This window comes from Hemitrygon akajei, chromosome 12 (genome assembly GCF_048418815.1).
Source record: "Hemitrygon akajei chromosome 12, sHemAka1.3, whole genome shotgun sequence".
Taxonomy (NCBI): Eukaryota; Metazoa; Chordata; class Chondrichthyes; order Myliobatiformes; family Dasyatidae; genus Hemitrygon; species Hemitrygon akajei.
The window spans coordinates 5,058,574-5,076,826 of NC_133135.1; the positions used below are offsets into that span (position 1 = coordinate 5,058,574).

At 48.3% G+C, this 18,253-nt stretch overlaps 1 protein-coding gene across 1 annotated transcript; it reads right to left on the reverse strand.

Moving 5' to 3' along the window:
- Positions 1 to 8,221: 8,221 nt before the first annotated feature.
- Positions 8,222 to 15,272, reverse strand: ccn1 (cellular communication network factor 1). Its single transcript, XM_073062504.1, has 5 exons — positions 15,043 to 15,272; positions 14,464 to 14,677; positions 12,920 to 13,255; positions 11,357 to 11,529; positions 8,222 to 9,954 (listed from the first exon to the last, which is right to left on the reverse strand). The coding sequence occupies exons 1-5, from the start codon at positions 15,091 to 15,093 to the stop codon at positions 9,652 to 9,654; spliced, it is 1,077 nt and encodes a 358-aa protein (XP_072918605.1). The 5' UTR covers positions 15,094 to 15,272; the 3' UTR covers positions 8,222 to 9,651.
- Positions 15,273 to 18,253: the final 2,981 nt, after the last annotated feature.

Below are 18,253 nucleotides of genomic sequence, written 5' to 3' on the forward strand. Positions count from 1 at the left end.
TCTATACCCTCATAATTATGTGTACTCTGTCAAATCTGCCCTCATTCCCCAGTGCTCCAGGGAATAAAGTCCTAACCTATTCAACTTTCTCTGTAACTGTGGTCCTCAAGTCCTGGAAACACACTTGTAAATTTTCTCTGTACTCTTTCAATTGTATTGCTATCTTTCCTGTGGATAGGTGACTGGAAATGAACAGACTGCAAAGCATTTATAGAAACCCAGCTCTGTCTGCCAGTAGAAGTAAAGTGATTTCATACTCTATATATTTGAAAAGAAGCAGCGTTTTATTTCAGTGGACTGATGTTTCTAGTGAATGCCTCATAATATCTGCATTCCTCCGCTGGCATTGAACTTCAGACATCTGTTTGAAGAAGGTTCTGAGTCTGGGGAAAGAATCCTCTCTATTGCATTGGATTACCGGCCGGCAGGTATGAAACCACAAAAGAATGCAGCAACATGATGGGCTACAGATGTTCTCTGTGCAAAAATTAAAACCCTGTGAAAACAGCGAGGAGACAAAGACAAAAGCCAAAGTCAATTTATTATCAAAAGCTTCTATTCTGTCTGGCCCACTGTAGGAAACGTTCTCTCCACGTCCATCTTATCTTGGTGCTCCTGGTCTGTACTCACTGGAGTTTAGAAGAATGAGTTGAAATGCCTAAATAGAGTGGATGTGGAGAGTCTAGGACCAGTGGGGACCCTCAGAATAGAGGGACAGAGATGAGGAGGAATTGCTTTATCCAGAGGGTGGTGAATCTGTGGAATTCATTGCCACAGACTTGGAGGCCAAGTCATTGGGTATATTTAAAGCAGGGTTTCATGGGTTCAAAGATTATGGGAGAAAGCAGGTGAATGGGGTTAACAGACAGACAGACATACTTTATTGATCCCAAGGGAAATTGGGTTTTGTTACAGTCGCACCAACCAAGAATAGTGTAGAAATATAGCAATATAAAACCATAAGTAATTAAATAATAATAAGTAAATCATGCCAAGTGGAAATTAGTCCAGGACCAGCCTATTGGCTCAGGGTGTCTGACACTCCGAGGGAGTTGTTGTAAAGTTTGATGGCCACAGGCAGGAATGACTTCCTATGACGCTCAGTGTTGCATCTCGGTGGAATGAGTCTCTGGCTGAATGTACTCCTGTGCCTAACCAGTACATTATGGAGTGGATGGGAGACATTGTCCAAGATGGTATGCAACTTGGACAGCATCCTCTTTTCAGACACCACCGTCAGAGAGTCCAGTTCCACCCCCACAACATCATTGGCCTTACGAATGAGTTTGTTGTTGTCTGCTACCCTCAGCCTGCTGCCCCAGCACACAACAGCAAACATGATAGCACTGACCACCACAGACTCATAGAACATCCTCAGCATCATCCGGCAGATGTTAAAGGACCTCAGTCTCCTCAGAAAATAGAGATGGCTCTGACCCTTCTTGTAGACAGCCTCAGTGTTCTTTGACCAGTCCAGTTTATTGTCAATTCGTACCCCCAGGTATTTGTAATCCTCCACCATGTCCACACTGACCCCTTGGATGGAAACAGGGGTCATCGGTGCCTTAGCCCTCCTCAGGTCCACCACCAGCTCCTTAGTCTTTTTCACATTAAGCTGTAGATGATTCTGCTCAGTATGGTGGAGCAGACTCGATGGGCTAAATGGTCTAATTCTGCTTCTATGTCTAGTATATGTATATGTGACTATATACTACTTTGAGATTCATTTTCTTGCAGGCATTTACAGGAAAATAAATGTAATAGAATTGATGAGACACTAAATATAAACAAAGACAAACAACCAATGTGCAAAGGGAAGACAAATTGAACAATAATAATCACAGAGCACTACAGCACAGAAACAGGACCTTCAGCCCATTTAGTCCATGCCGAGACACAATGACCTACTCTGAACCACAGCCCTCCATACCCCTCCCATCCATGTACCTATCCAATTACTCCTAAATGTTGCAATCAAGCCCACATCCACCACTTCCACTGGCAGCTCGTTCCACACTCTCGCCACCGTCTGAGTGAAGATGTTCCCTTAAACATTTCACCTTTGACCCTTAACCCATGACCTCTGGTTCTATTCTCACTTAAAGAAAAGTAAATAAATAATATTAAGAACACGAGTTGTAAAAGGTCCTTGAAAGTGAATCCACAGGCTGTGGCAGTACACACACAACGTTGGAGGAACTCATCGATGGAGAAGAATAAGCAGTTGATGTTTCAGACTGAGACCCTTCATCCTCCCTGGGAAAGGTTTCACTGCTAACGTAATGGCTTTTCTGTAGCAGCAGTGTTGGGGTTATGACTAGAGATAACGGGGCTTTGGAATGTGCGCCGTCCAAAGAAGGGAGTGTTTTTTTTCTTCTTGTGTGCCTGAGACAGAGGTGATCTGGGCCTTTTGTTCAGCGGAAGATGGAGAGAGAAGGTGCCAGAAAGGAGAGGTCGTAGACACCAGACTGGAGTGGATTTGGAGCGGGGTCGGGAGTCGACGAAGCCCGGGGAAATCGATGGAGGACCAGCGGAAGGGAAACTGTGAGCTCCAACTTGTGCATGTTAGACTGTTTCATTAAAATGGGCCCTGTTCTTCTGTTTTACTTTACCAACCCTTTAGTCAAATTAAGCATTATAAAGCTAAATCATTTAATTGCATACGGTGTGCTGTCTGTTAAGTCGTGGTACTGATTTGTAACGGGGAAACAGATCACACAGCATCCACACAAAAAGGAGGGTTTGCACCTCAGATTTCACACGTTTGGCGGGGCCAAAGACTGTCTTCCCTAGACTAACGCCGCCGGCCAACCCTGAGGGTTATAGTACCGTGACTGGCTAATTGTACATTCAGTCATAAGGCAGTTCATGCAGTGTAGCATTCATTTCGTGACACTAGACTGTCTTCCCTAGACTAACGCCGCCGGCCAACCCTGGGGGTCACACACAAGTTTTGGAATCAGTTCAGAGTCAAGGTGAGTGGAGTTATCTACACTGGCTAGGAGCTTGATTGTTGTAGGATAATAGCCGTTCCTGACCTGCTGGTGTGGGTCCTAAGGCTCCAGTGCCTCCTTCCTGATGGCAGCAGTGAGAAGAGGGCATGGCCTGGATGGTGGGGGTCCTGGATGATGGATGCTGCTTTCTAGGGACAGCACTCCATGTAGATGTGCTCACTGATGGGGAGGGCCTTACCCTTGATGGTCTGGGCTGTCTCCACTTGTTTCTGTAGACATTGGTGTGTCCGTACCAGGCCTTGATACAACCAGTCAGGATACGCTCCACAGTGCATCTATAGAAGTTTTAGATGACATGCTCACTCTACAAAAACCAGCTATCTCAGTTCAGTAAGTAATGCTTCCTTTTGAATAATTACTCAGATGCCTCAAGAGGCATCCAACAAAATGTTTCAATCCTGTCACACAGCTCTCTCTGAGTTCACACTGTGAAGTATAGAGACAGCAAGAAAACAGGCCCTTCAGCCCATTGAGTCTATGCTTACCATCAATCACCCCTTGACACCAATCCCGTGCTGATCCTATGATATTCTCAGAGCACCCCGGGTCACAGGAGGAAATGCAAGCTCCACACACGGACAGTGCCGGAGGTCACTGGGGTTATGAGGCAGCAGCTCTGCTCACTGTATCCCTGTCCAGTGGCTAAGGATCAATGAACACATCAGCTTCCACAATCTCCAAAGGGATCCTCCCCACAACCACCTCCACTTTCCACACAGATCGCTCCCTATGTGATTCCCTTGTCCATTCATCCCTCCCCACTCCTCTCCTTCCGGACACTGATCCCTGCAAACAGGCTAACCTGTCCACTCACCTCCTTTCTCCCGTCCATTCAGGGACCCTAACAGTCCTTCCAGGTGAAGCAGTGCTTCCCCTGTGAATCTGCTGGAGCTGTCTATTGTGTCCAGTGCTCCTGATGCAGCCTCTGCAATGGTGAGCAGTGACCGCTTCGTCATGCATCTCTGCTCCATCTGCCACAAGCAGGACTTCCTGGTGTCCCAACATTTTAATTCCCATTCCCATTCCATGGCCTCGTCTTGTCCCACCCTTAGGATGGAGGAGCAACGCCTTATGTTCTGTCCGGCTAGTCTCTAACCTGATGGCATGAACATTGATTTCTCCTTCTGGTAAACAGATTTCCCCCTTCCTCTCTCTTCCTCTATTGCCCACTCTGATTTTCACCTCTTCTCACCTGCCTATCACCTCTCGTTTTGCTTCCCCCCTCATTCCCTTTCTCCTGTGGTCCACTCTCCTCTCCTATCAGATTCCTTCCTCACCTGCCCTTTTCTTTCCTACCCACCTGGCTTCACCTGTCACCTTCTAGCTCTCCTCTTTCCCCTCCCTCCTGGCATCTTCCCCGTTGCTTCTCAGCCCGAGACATCAACTGTCTGTTCATCTCCGTAGGTGCTGCCTGGCCTGCTGAGTTTCTCCAGCATTTTGTGTGTGCTGCTCTGCATTTCCAGCATCGGCAGACTTTTCTAGTGTTTATTGATGGGGTAGGTGGGGCTTCTCATTTTCCCTCACACTGGTCAGCTCTACATAAATCAAGTTTAATTGTCGTTCAACCATACATGAGTACCGCCGGGGAAACAGTTTTACTTATTGATTGAGATACCATGCTGAACAGGCCCTTATAGCCTCACTGCCCAGCAACCTCCCTGTCTACCCTAGCAGAATCACGGGACAATTTACAATGATCAATTAACCTACCAACTGGTACATCTTTGGACTGTGGGAGGAAACTCACACGGCCACGGGGAGAACATACAAACTCTTATAGGCGTTACTCTGGCACCAAGGTGCAAAACACAGTGCCAACAGTCACACACAGCATGAAGCATATATAACACATAATACGTATGTTGAAAGGACTAGATAGGGCGAAAGTGGAGATGTTCCCTCTTGTGGAGGTATCCAGAACTACAGGGCACAACCTCAAAATTGAGGGGTGACCCTTTATAGCAGAGGTAAGGGGATATTGTTTTTTTTAGCCAGAGAGTAGTTAATCTGTGGAATGCTTTGCCACAGACTGCAGTGGAGGCCAAGTCATTGGGTATATTTAAAGCAGAAATTGATAGCTTCCTGATCAGTCAGGGCATCAAAGATTATGGCGAGAAGACAGGTGTAAGGGGTTTAGTGGGATCCAGGATCAGCCATGATGGAATGGCGGAGCAGACTTGTTGGGCTGAATGGCCTAATTTTAATCCTACATCTTATGGTCTAAAATAGCAGTAAAATACAGCTACACAAAAAAATATAAATCTGCCAGACTATAGACATTTACCCTAAGACACAGGAGCTCACTGCTCACCACAACACACACACAAAATGCTGGAGGAACTCGGAAGGTCAGGCAGCATCTAAGAAAAAGATAAACAGTCGACATTTTGTGCCGAGACCCTTCTTCAGGACTGAAAAGGAAGGGGGAATGCACCAGAATAAAAAGGTGGGAGGAGGGGAAGGTGATGGGTGAGGCCAGGTGGATGGGAAAGGTAAAGGGCTGGAAAAGAAGGCATCTGATAGGAGGAGGGGACCCAGGGAGGTGATAGACAGAGGGTGGCACAAGAGGAGGTCATACACCGACATGTCGGAATGTGAATGGGAATCGGAATTAAAATGTTTGGCCACGGAGAGGTCCTGCCTTTGGCGGATGGAGTGGAGCTGCTCTATGAAACGATCCCCCAGTTTACGTCGGGTCTCACCAATGTACAGGAGGCCGCATCAGGAGCACCGGACACTATAGACAACCCCAGCAGATTCGCAGGAGAACTGTTTAGGACCCTGAAGGGAGATGAACGGGCAGGTTTAGCACTTTGGCCACTTACAGGTGTAAGTGCTGGGAGGGTGATTATTGGGGAGGGACAAATGGACAAGGAAATCACGGGAGGTAAAGAGATGTTTAGTGGTAGGAGATGGTGGAAGTTGCAGAGGATGATGAGGTGCTGGGTAAGGACAAGAGGAACGCTATCGCTGTTAAGGTGGCCGGAAGAGGAGAAGAGCATGGATGTTCGGGAAATTAATAAAGCATCAATTTTTCACATTGAGACACTTCATCAGGACAGGTCAGCTTGAAACGCAGACTATTGACTCCCCTCCACAGATGTTTCCTCAATAGAATTCATCCCGCAGAGTTCCTCCTCTCTCTGTTTGTTTGTTTTTTCTCTCTCTCTCCCCTCCCTCTCCGTACTCCCCTCTCTCTCTCCCCCTCCCCCTCTCTCTGTTCTCCCCCTTTCTTTCCCCTCCTTTCTTCCCCCTTCCCTCTCCCCACCTGCTCAGTTCCTGACATACCAAACATTCCTCAGTATTTGTCATCACCAGTTTCAATCCATGCCTGCTGGGCCAAGAGCAAAAAAACCTCTGGTAAGTCCGCCCTCCTGAAACCACGACTGGAGGTGTGCTTTGTAAATCAAACGTGTTGGCTTGATACCGCAGGGAATGTATTGATTTGACGTCTGAGAACATGTACTGCTTCTCTGTATTTTCACAGAACTCTGACCAGCCACGGGCTGCCACCATACCACGGCAGTGAGCATGAAGCTGTCACAGCTCGGGGCGTCAGAGATCGGGGTTCAGGTCCGGCGCCATCTGACCAACCTCCACGTGGGTTTCCCCTGGGTGCTCCAGTTTTCTCTCACAGCCCAAAGACTGGCTCAAGGGTCTGGTTAGTCCCGTTCCGCGCTGTATCTCTAAATTCAGAACTAAATAAATAAAAAAACAGATATTGATTCTCTATCAATATCACCATCCTAGTTCCTCCATATCTTGTTCTTTGTGTCTGGCTGGATGCAAGAATTTCTCAAATTGCCAAGACAGTCACGAGACCTACTGTTAAATACCTGGCTTGTCCTACTTTGGACAGCAGTTTGGATTTCCTTCCTGACTCAAGTGCCAATAAGCGATAATTCTGAGTTAAGTATTTTCTGCTCAAGGATCTCCCTCCCAGTGTAAACAACTAAAAATGCATTTACCCCTTGGAGGGGTTCATTGAAAGGTGACTCTTAGTCATCGCATTCCTTGACATAACTGGGGGAGAACTTCCTTCCTATATGTCAACGGAGTTCAGAACAGTGATGGGGGGGGGGGGGAAGAGATTTCATTGAAACCTATTGAATATTGAAAAGCCTCGATAGAGTGGATGTGGAGAGGATGTAGTGGGTGAGTCTAGAGAGGCCACAGCCTCAGAATAAAGGCATGTCCCTTTAGAACGGAAATGAGAAGGAATTCCTTTAGCCAGAGGGTGGTGAATGTGTGGAATTCATTGTCACGATCAGCTATGGTGGCCAAGTCATTTGGTACATTGAAAGCGGAGGTTGACAGGTTCTTGATTAGGAAGGGTGTCCAAGTTACTGGGAGAAGGCAGGAGAATGAGGTTGAGAGGGATAATAAATCAGCCATGATGGAATGGTGAAGATCCAAATGCAACGTATAAAAAAAAGATAAAAATACAATAAAAATACAAAAGATAGCTTATGTACACAGTTTGATTGTATGTCAATAAAGTGACGCTGACGGGCAATGATAAAGTCATGGTTTATGACGGTGAGTGTGCTGCATTGATTTCCCGTTGTAGGGCCCTCCCGTCCAGCACAGTGAGGTTTCCCGGCCATGCACTAATGCTCTCCTATTTGATGTTGGGCTCATTGTTAATTTTAAACTGAGGTTGTTAGTTTTTTTTAGTTGACTAATGATTGAGGAATGTGAATGGAATTAAGTCACAGATCAACCAGGATTTCAGTGAAGGCCATACTTGTTTTAAAGCTTTGGTGAAAAAGGTTGTATTCATATTTTGGGAATATGGTTGTCACTGGTAGTGTAGATGTTCTCTGTCCAAACCTGATCAGAATGAACCACCAGGGTTCACTATCAGCCACACACACACACCAGATCCAGTTTCTCTCTCTGCTGAAGGATACTCCTAAACCAGGTGGAGGTTTACATGCCCGCTGTTTATTTTGCAAATTCCACATTTATTTAATTACTGGGATCTGAATTCCCCGAGCAGGATTCGAACTCTTGTCACTGGACCCAGGCCTCTGGTTATTAATCCAGTAACTTAACCACTAAACTATCACATGGTCTGTGTGAGTGATTGAGCGAGTGCATGTATGTATATATGTCTGTTATGCGTTACACCACAGTCCTGGGTAGTTCCCATTCCAACAATACCTGACATTGGAACCATTAAGACGCCAGTCAAATAAAACAGCTCATTTCATTTTCCTTTTACTAAGTTCTCTCACCTTAATGACTTACAACTGGGTTCAACTTCACAAAGAAACAATCACCTTGCAACAAAATTCAGTTCCATAAATAAATCGTTTAATTTCCTTAAAAAATTAAATCTATATACATTTAATTCCAGTACGACTTTTTTTTAAACCCGATAGTATCTGCTACATGTGCGATAAATAATGCAACATTCAATGAATATATCGCAGGATTTAACATCATCGGTTTCTTCCTCTGTGCGACACCAGAACTGCAAACAGCTTTGGCTTCTCGCTGCCACGTAACATGAGCTGTTCCGACTCACATGAGGGAATAACGTGAGCTGTTGGACTCACACAAGGGAATAACGTGAGCTGTTCGCTCCCTGCCTGGCAACTCACAACTTCGTTCCACTTTCTAGTCGAAACCATTGGGTTCTTTTTTTAAACACAACACAATGAACTTCAGTCCCAAGTCCGGCTGTGAAAGGAGGAGGGCTGGGCATGCAGCTAGCAACCCCGTCCCATTAAAAACCCAGATCTGAAGAAATGCCAGCAGAAGCTCCAAAGACCTCATCCCTGGGAGAGGACGGATCTTCGCCTGAAGAATAGGCTACACCTGGAGACAGTGTGAAAGACTGGCCCAGGACAGAGGACCTGGGCGAGCTGCTGTCGGCAGCCTACAGTCCAGGGGTGATGGGCTTCAGTAAGTAAGAGGACACAACGGGTTGCTAAGAGTACACGGTAAGACATTATATAATAATACAAATATACATCATCTTGTTACAATGAGAACAATAAAAGTGAGTAAGCTATGCTCCAATATGAAGCTTCTTCTCTGCTCCAATTAATTGAAGCTTCAACTTAACACTCGAGGGTTCACCCACCCCTCAGTCTCAGTTGCCCCCGAGGGCATTAATGCACAGTGCACATAGGAGTAAGTAACAGTCTAACAGTTGCTGTAACATTTCCCTCACCTCTGTTCCTGGTCCCTTTTGTAATACCAAGCCAAAGTGACCCCCACCCAGGTAGGCTGGTGAATCTGTGGAATTCACTGCCACAGATAGCTTTGGAGGCTGAGTCATTAGGTATATTTAAGGTTACGGGAGGAATGGAGTTGAGAGGGATAATAAATTAGCCACGATCGAATAGCAGAGCAGATTTGACGGGCCGAATGGCTTAATCCTACTCTTAAGTCTCTTGGCCTTACACTCTAAGAGTCTTAAAACATCCCAACTGTCTGCACTCACCGACAGGGAGACAGGAGTGTGCAGTTAGAGGCAACTACCCTGTCTTAGTGACTTGTACTGGTGTCTGTATAACCATGGGAGAGGATGAACTCCTGCTGGTGGTGTCCCTCCCACTGAACGGCGGACGCCTCTGCTGCCTGCCTCGTGCCCACCGGAGACGGCGGTAGGGTGGGGGGGGCTTCAATCGATGAACTTGTGGATGTCGTTGTGCAGCATGACGTAAGGACTGGCGGCCTCGTTGTGGTGGGGGCAGTCGTAGTGGCAGCGACAGGACTGGATCATCATCATGTCCTTGGTGAAGGCCTCGCCGTCGGGGCAGCGGAAGCGCACTCGGACCGTGCGGGTCTGCTGGGGCGTACAGCAACGGCCATCTACACACGAGCCGCAGTACTTGGAGCGGTACCTCTTCACGCTGTTGCAGCCGGCGTAGCTGAAGTGTGTCGCTGTGGTTGACTTCTTCGTTCTAAAACATTTCTTCCCTCTCTGTGTTGGGGTAAAGAAAGCAAAGTACATGAACTGGCTGTTTGGCAATTCAAACTGCATCAAACATCAAAGTACAGGCCCTTCAGCCCATCATGTTGTACCAACCCTTGAACTTACTCTAAGATAAATCTAACCCTTCCCTCCCACATAACCCTCCATTTTTCCGCCATCCATGTGCCTTTCTAAGAGTCTTTTCAATGTCCCTATGCATCTGCTTCTACCAGCACCTCTGGCAGCGCGTTCCACATACCCAGCACTCTCTGCCTCTGAAATCTCCCCTATACTTTCCTCCAATCACCTTAAAATTATGCCCTCTCGCATTAGCCATTTCCACCCTTCCTCTGGCTGTCCACTCTATCTATGCCCCTTATCATCTTGTACCTCTCATCCTCCTTCACTCCAAAGAGAAAAGCCCGAGCTCAATCAACTTTTCCTCATAAGACGTGCTCTCTAATCCAGGCAGCATCCTGGTAAATCACCTCTGCACCCTCTCTAAAGCCTCCACACCCTTCCTGTAATGAGGAAACCAGAACGGAACACAATATTCCGAGTGTGGTCTAACCAGGTTTTGAATAAAAATGCCTACAATTCCCATTGCCAGCATGATCAAAGCCCCCCCACCCACCCCAGAAATTCTCTCTTCTCCCATTGGACAGAAGATACAAAAACCTGAAAGCACGTACCACCAGGCTCAAGGACAGCTTCCAGCCCGCTGTTATCAGACTATTGAAGGGTCCCCTAGTACAATAAGATTGTCTCTAGTCCTCACAATCTATGTTGCACCTTGGCTGTCTGCACTGCACTCCCTCTGTAAGTGTATTCTGCATTCTGTTATTGCTTTCTCTCAATGCACCGTGTAATGATCTGATATGCATGAACAGTACAAGACAAACTTTTCACTGTACTGAGACCCACAAAAACTAAACAACATAAAATTCCATTGTTATAAAACCCAGAGAGAAATTACAGCATGGATACAGGCCACTTGGCCCAATGACCAGCAAACTCATACCAGTCTCCTGCGTTTGGCCCATATCTCTTTAATTCTCGCTCCTACAGTCATGGGGAGTGAGACATCATGGAACCAGGCCCTTCGGACCATTGAGTCTGTACTGACCGTCACCCTCCCATTGACACCAATCCTACACTGATCCCATTTCACTCTCCCCAGATTCCACCCCTCACCCACACATTGGGGGTGAAACCCACCGTCCCACACATCTGTGGGACATGAGGGGTAACAGGAGCACCCGGGGGAAACCCATACGGTCACAGAGAGAACGTGCAAAACTCCACAGAGACAGTGGCGGAGGTTGGGATTGAACCCGGGCCCCTGGCGCCACAGGTGTACCCGCTGCACGAGAGTACCTGCACAGAGGGAGGAGGGGAGCCAGGGACTCACCTTGAGGTCAGGAAGAGCGACCTGGCCGCAGGGCCGGAGGTTACAGAGCCTGGTCTCTTTCCGAAGCTTGCATTCGGGGTTGTCATTGGTGACCCTGGTGGAGACACCCACCCCACAGGTTCTGGAACACTGCGACCACTCAGTTGTCTGAATGAAGCACTTGGGTCTCCAGGCTAGAACCAAAGAAGGCAGGTGAATTAGACACTTGGGGAATGAAATTTTTTTTTGTCATATGTGCATTGAACATATAATGGATTTTTTTGCTTTGTGAAATGACCCACGCGGGGTGCCACGGTAGTGTAGCGGTCGGCGTGACGCTATTACAACTTGAGGCATCTGAGTTCAGTGTTCAATTCTGTAAGCAAGTTTGTACGTTCATTCCCATGTGCGTGAGGGTTTCCTCCGGGTGCTCTGGTTTCCTCCCACTTTCCAAAGATGCACCGGTTAGTAGGCTGATTGGTCATTGTAAATTGTACTGTGATTAGGTTCAGACTAAATCGGCGGGTTGCTGGGCGGTGTGGTTCGAAGGGCCTGACCCACACTGTATCTCTAAATACACTCTGTCCGCGGATGTGCAGGTGTTGGCATGCTTCCACCACCAACACAGGCATACCCACAACACTAATCCTTACTACTCCGTACAGCTTTAATGAGTGATTTATTTATTTTTGGAGATTCAGCACGGTAACAAGCCCACACTGCCATGTGACCAATTAAACTACTAACCCCTACATCATTGGAAGGTGGGAGGAGACCGGAGCACATGGAGCAAACAGGGAGAACGTGGAAACTCCACATAGACAGCGTCAGGAATTATAGCTGGGTCACTAGCACTGTGGTAGCATTATGCTAGCCATCACGTGGAGGAGGACCATGTTAGATCTAACCTGGTGTAATCCTTTCTAATTCACCTCATGGAGAGGTTTTGCTCTTTTGTGCAGTTTAGTGGCCAGTTTGGAAGCAGGATTGAAAGAATTTTCCCTTCCAGGATCTGACAAGAGTGCAAGGATTGGGGGTGGGGGGCAGCACCTTCACTGGAGCAGGGAAGGGAGTGTGGGTGAGGGGAAAGATCACAGGGTGACCAAAGGAGAGAAGAATGACTGGACACTCCATGGACAGGCAGACTGACCACCTGGGCCACGCTCTCTTCTCACTGCTGCCATCAGGAAGCAGGTACAGGAGCCTCAGGACCCACACCACCAGGTTCTGGAACAGTTATTACCCCCAAACCATCAGGCTTTTGAACCAGAAGGGATAACTTCACTCGCCCCATCACTGAAGTAATACCACAAACTATGGGCTCACTTTCAAAGACTTCATCTCATGTTCTCGATATCTATTGCTTATTTATGTATTATTGTTAATTTGCTTAACTCTGCCGTCGGCAGTCCCAAGCCCACTACGAAAGGAGTGATGGACATGGGGCTAGCAGACCTATCCTGTGAAAACCAGAGCTCCAGGAATGCCAAGTCCTCAGTCCCGGGAGAAGATGAACCTCAGGGCTGGATACATGTCCTTTGATAATAAATTTACTTTGAACTTTGACCTGACACTTGAGCTCACCTGCTCGCCCCTTCATCGCCTTCTTGAGCAGAGAGAGGAGCTGGTTGTTGTAGTACGGCTGGTCAAGCCACACTTCCACCGCCGTCTCCTGGCTGAGGACGCCCCGCCGGGCCTTGCCTGTGTCGCAGGTCCACTCCTCGCAGCAGCGGCCGGGAACCTTGACCAGACGGGGGCTGGGGCAGGCTGTGTCGGGCAGTGACAGCTCCTGGGGGCAGAGGGGGAGGCAGCCAACTGCCCCGTCCATGCAGGTACACTGGTGCTTGCAGTTGGGCTGGAAGATCTCGCCATTCTGGTAGATCCGGCTGCCATATTCACAGGGGCGACCCTCCAACTTCGCTGCGGAGACAAGGGGAGGCACAGAGATATATAAGTGAGGGGGAAAGCAGCAGAGAAAGATCCCCTCCCCACGCACCCACAACCACCCGGAGACTCTCCCAGGCCCCTCCCCTCATGCTCAGTCTCCAAAAGACCATTAGACATAGGAGCAGAAAGGCCTTTTGGCCCATCAAGTCTGCTCTCCCATTCCATAGTTCCCATTTATTATCCCTCTCAGCCCCATTCTCCTGCCTTCTCCCTTTGACTAATCAACCTCCACTTTAAATACAGCCAATGACGTTGTTTCCACAACCGGCGGCAGTAATGAATTCCACAGGTTCACACCCCCCCCCCCCCCCCCATCTAAAGAAATTCCTCCTCATCTCTGTTCTAAATGGACATCCCTCTAATCTGAGGTTGTGCCCTCTGGTCCTGGACTCCCCCACTATTGGAAACATCGTCTCCACATCCACTCTAACCATATCTTTCAATATTCATCAGGGGAGATTCTCCCCCCTCCCCATTCTTCTAAACTCCAGCGAGTAGACTCAGAGACATCAAATAAGTTAACCCTTTCATTCTGGGGATCATTCTCATGAATGTCCTCGGGACTCTCTGCAATGCCAGCATATCTTTTCTTAGACTGGGGGCCCAAACCTGCTCACAGTTCTCCAGTCGGACCAATGCCTCAGTATTACATCTGTGCTTTTATATTCTAGTCCTCCTGAAATGAGGATTTGCCCTTCCTCGCCACCACTCAACCTGCGAGTTAACACTGAGGGAATCCTACACAAGGATTTCCAAGCCCCTTGGCACTTCAGAGTTTTGAACTTTCTCCCAGTTTAGAAAGTAGTCTCTGCCTTCATTCCTTCTACCAAAGTGCCTGACTGCACAGTTCCCTTCACCGTATTCCATCTGCCCGAAGTGCCGCATCACTAACTGGACTGATAGTTCCCCTTTCAAACGTGGGCTGTACTCCCCCTCCTCTCAGGAGACGCCGTCTCCCCCCCCCCCCACCGCCCCCCAAGCAGTTTTGTTTTCTTAGCCCCGAGTTCCAGCATCTGCCGTCTCCTGTGTCTTCGGTTGGAAAAGAGCGGAATCGCATTCCACATGAGTGAAGTCAGGATTGTTCACTGCCAGTCCGTGACCAAAGCAGAACCATACATGGTTTTAAGTGTTGGCGGGGGAGAGGAAGCACATCGTTGTGGGGCCGGTTCCCCCTCTCTTACCTCTGCAGATGCCTCGCTGGGCGCTGGGGCTGGCGCCGAAGTTGCACTCGAGGCCTCTGGAGTGGTCGCAGGGCAGCGCCTTGCTACAGTCCTCATTCAGCTGCCGGGCGCAGACTCGGCAGCAGCCGCAGCCGTCCAAAACCAGGCTGACTCCGGGGGCGCAGCGCGGCGGCTCCAGGGGGCACCGGCATTCGGGTCCGCAGCTCAGCTCGGCCTGTGGAAACACCGCGGATCAGTCAGGCTCAACGTGGCGACAGGATTTACACACTCAGACATACACACACACACACACACACACACACACACGCACCAAAGCGGCTCGACTCGTAAACGGTAACCCGCATTTGAGGGCGGCCGTTCGGCCCCTCCTTCCCGCCCCGTGGTGCTGGAATCAGGAGCAGCAAACCAGCCGGTGGAGAGATTTATCGGCTCGGGCAGCATCCGTGGGGAGATGTTCCTGCCTCTGGGTAGGAGTTGGAAGTCCGACCCCATCGACCATGGAAGGGACATTACCTCAGGGCTTGCAAAATAAAATGATACATAGAGAGACATTAAAAGTCTGCAAACCAGGCGACTTACTTTAGCGAGGGAGAGGGCGAGGAGGACGGCGACAGCTACACAGTGGATCATTCTGGAGAAAGAAAGGAGCGAAGCCTTTAATTCCTCAGTGAGTCCTTGGCTGGTGACGGTCGTGGAGTCAGTGTGTGTGTGTGTGTGTGTGAGTGAGAGAATGTCAGCGAGTGACTCCGGCTCCTTCCCGTCCCTGGGTTGCGGCTTCTCTGCTAGTCTGAAGTCTCTCGCTGCGCGTTTAGCCTTATATAAGCCTCCCTGGCGTCCTCTAGGCTGACGTTCCCCTTCCCCACACCCTCCCCCTTTCACAAACCTCTGTCTCAGGGCACCTCACCAACAATTTCAGGAATGTCTCCGGCGGGTTTTCCACAGACACCGCCCCGGTTACAGCGGCAGGGAAAATAATCCGACTTGCTCCGCTCTTCCCTCTCCCTCCCCAATGAAAACACTACACATCACTTTTGGACACATTCAACGGGAGTCTGCAAGCAAGGAGGGAGGGACGGGGCACAGAGCATGCTTTGAAGATTGCATAATAGAATATATACAAACCATTTCGTATTCACTACTGAGAGAATTAGATCCTCTTCCCGCCCCGTACACTTTGCCCGCATCCGTTTTAACACATTCCAGATGAATTATCCTCTACGAGGTAACATTATTCCCATATTTGGTAACGCAAAATTCTCCTCTTTTCCACATATTTCGACTGCCATCTCGACCACAAAATATTGTTGACATCTCAAAACTTTTTTTGAGGGAATGTGTGTGTGTGTGTGTGTGTTTTGTTTTGATTTTTTAAAAAAAGGGTTTGATTCATGTTTGAGCAGTGGTCTCGGTGTGGGGTTTCCAGACTTTATCCCGTCTTTTTTGGGAACTTTCTTGACGGGGAGACAGAGCTGGGACGGTGGGTGGGGGGGGGGGGGGGTCTCAGTATTTCTGAAAGCTACACTGTTTGTGTTTTCACTCCCAGTTAGGGAACGTGGCTTAACCCATGTCAGATCTGGAAAAGTCTGAGAGGACTGGTGAAGGGTCTCGGCCCGAAACGTCGACTGCTTATTCATTTCCATAGATGCTGCCTAACCTGCTGAGTTCCTCCAGCAGAGAGAGAGAGAGAGAGAGAGAGAGAGTGTGTGTGTCTGTGTGTGTGTGTGTGTGTGTGTGTGTGTGTGTGTGTGTGTGTGTGGCGTGTGTGTGTGGTGTGTGTTTATCTGGATTTACAGCATCTCTTGTGTTTATAAAGTCTGAGACGATTCCGTTTTTCCAAGGAGAGCTGTATGAGAACATAAACCCGCTTCTGAAGTGACTCCCTTTTTAATAGTGTGGGTCGGATCTCTGCAATTGGAACTACACGCTGATTCTCTTATGTGTAAAGTCACAGCTTTGCTTAAGATTCTGCACAGCAGACCAAACAGGAATTGTACGCACGCTCTTTCCCGCTGTCCTACATCAGACTGATCCGCTGAGCACGTAATAAGTTAAAGATCTGAGCACATTCATCTGGTCCAACAACCCCGTGGATTTGTGAGACGCTCGTGGAATTTGAGGTAATTTTGTTTTTTTTTTAGTTCTAACTCTGATGAGGGAGCAGACTTTCAACAACTATACTGAAGATGTTTTTAGAAACATTTTTAGAAACGGGATGATGTCCCGTGGCCGAATAGCAGCCAGCGTACATCTGTACCTGACGGTTACATCCTGTTCTTGGTTTTGTAGCAATGGGGACCTGTGTGTGTGTCTGTGAGTGTGTGTGTGTATGAGAAATTGTGTGCGTGTGAGAGAAAGATTTATAAAATAGTCAAAGAGAAAGATTATCGTTTCCATGGGGTCGAGATTCCCCATCAGAGTAATTAGTTACGCCGCACACACAGCTACATACACCCACATAAAATATGCGGCTGAAGACGCGAGATTCGGCAGTCAGTCGAGTCGCCGCTTTCATTTAAGAATCTGATGTTGCATTGTAAAATAACTCCCAGAAACAGGCGAGCAGGAATTTCCAAATAAGCACATCCTTGTTCCGGCTGTCAGACGTTAGTAGATGCTTCGCAGTCCGCTCTATATTTAGACATTGTCCGCGTCTTCTTGAAAAAATGTTTACAGATGTGAAGATATTTAGTTGTGAAGTGACTGGAATGGGGAACTGGCTAGTAAGTGAAGTAATCCCCTTTGGTTCGAGAGCCTGACGATTGAGAGGTAATAACTTCCTCAACCTGATGGTGCTGGTCCTGAGGTTCCTGTACCTCCTTCCTGACGGCAGGTGTGACTGGACAGGAACTTTCTTGTTCTTGAATCTGGTAGTGTGAGACTTTGGGCTTCTGTACCTCCTGCCCGGTGCTACTTGTGAGAAGGTGCAATGGGCCGGATAGTGGGGATCTCTGATGAAAGATGTTGCTTTCTTCAGGCAGCTCCTCCTGTAGATGTCACGATGTTGGGGAGGGTGCCGGTGATGCATTGGGCTACTCCCTGTAGCTCTCTTACCTTATTGCAGATTCGCCCACAATTGACTGATCTTTCAGAATCAGATCAGGTTTAATATTACTGGAATATGTCATGAAATCTGTTATCTTGTGGCAGCGATACCTTGCAATATATAATTTTTAAAAAACTATAAATTACAATAAATTTCGAGAACATGAGGTGAAGAGTCGTTGAAAGTGAGTCCATAGATTGTGGGAACAGTTCAGTGATGGGGATAGTGAAGTTCCCTCTGGTTCAAGAGCTTGAGGGGTAATAACTGTTCCTGAGCCTGGATATGTATATATATCTCACAAACAATACCGGGGTCGGGATCGAACCCAGGACTCTGGTGTCGATAGGCAGCGCTTCTACTCGCGGCGGCGCTGACAGGTTGAAAGCCAAAGGACGCGATGAATGTTTGAGGGTTTTGTTTTGTCAGTAGAGACAGAATCCAAAGGCGGGAAGGTCAGACAGCAGGGACCGAACACATCGATGAAGAACTGTGGGCATTTCGGGACCCCACGCTGCAGGAAGGTGAGGGCGTTCTGGAGATTAGTGAGGTTGTTGTCATGGCTGAAGCCCTCGAGCGGAGCGACGGGGAGAACCTGTCAGTGCCGGGCCTGAGAGGAGACTGAGTCATGAAATGGCGGTTTGGTTTCCCTTGGAGAGAGGTCAAAAACATGGGCGGGAGATCAAACGGGGGTTGTGGGGAATTCTTGGGAGTTGAATCGCTGGAATTCTCCACCCCGCAGGGTGTGGA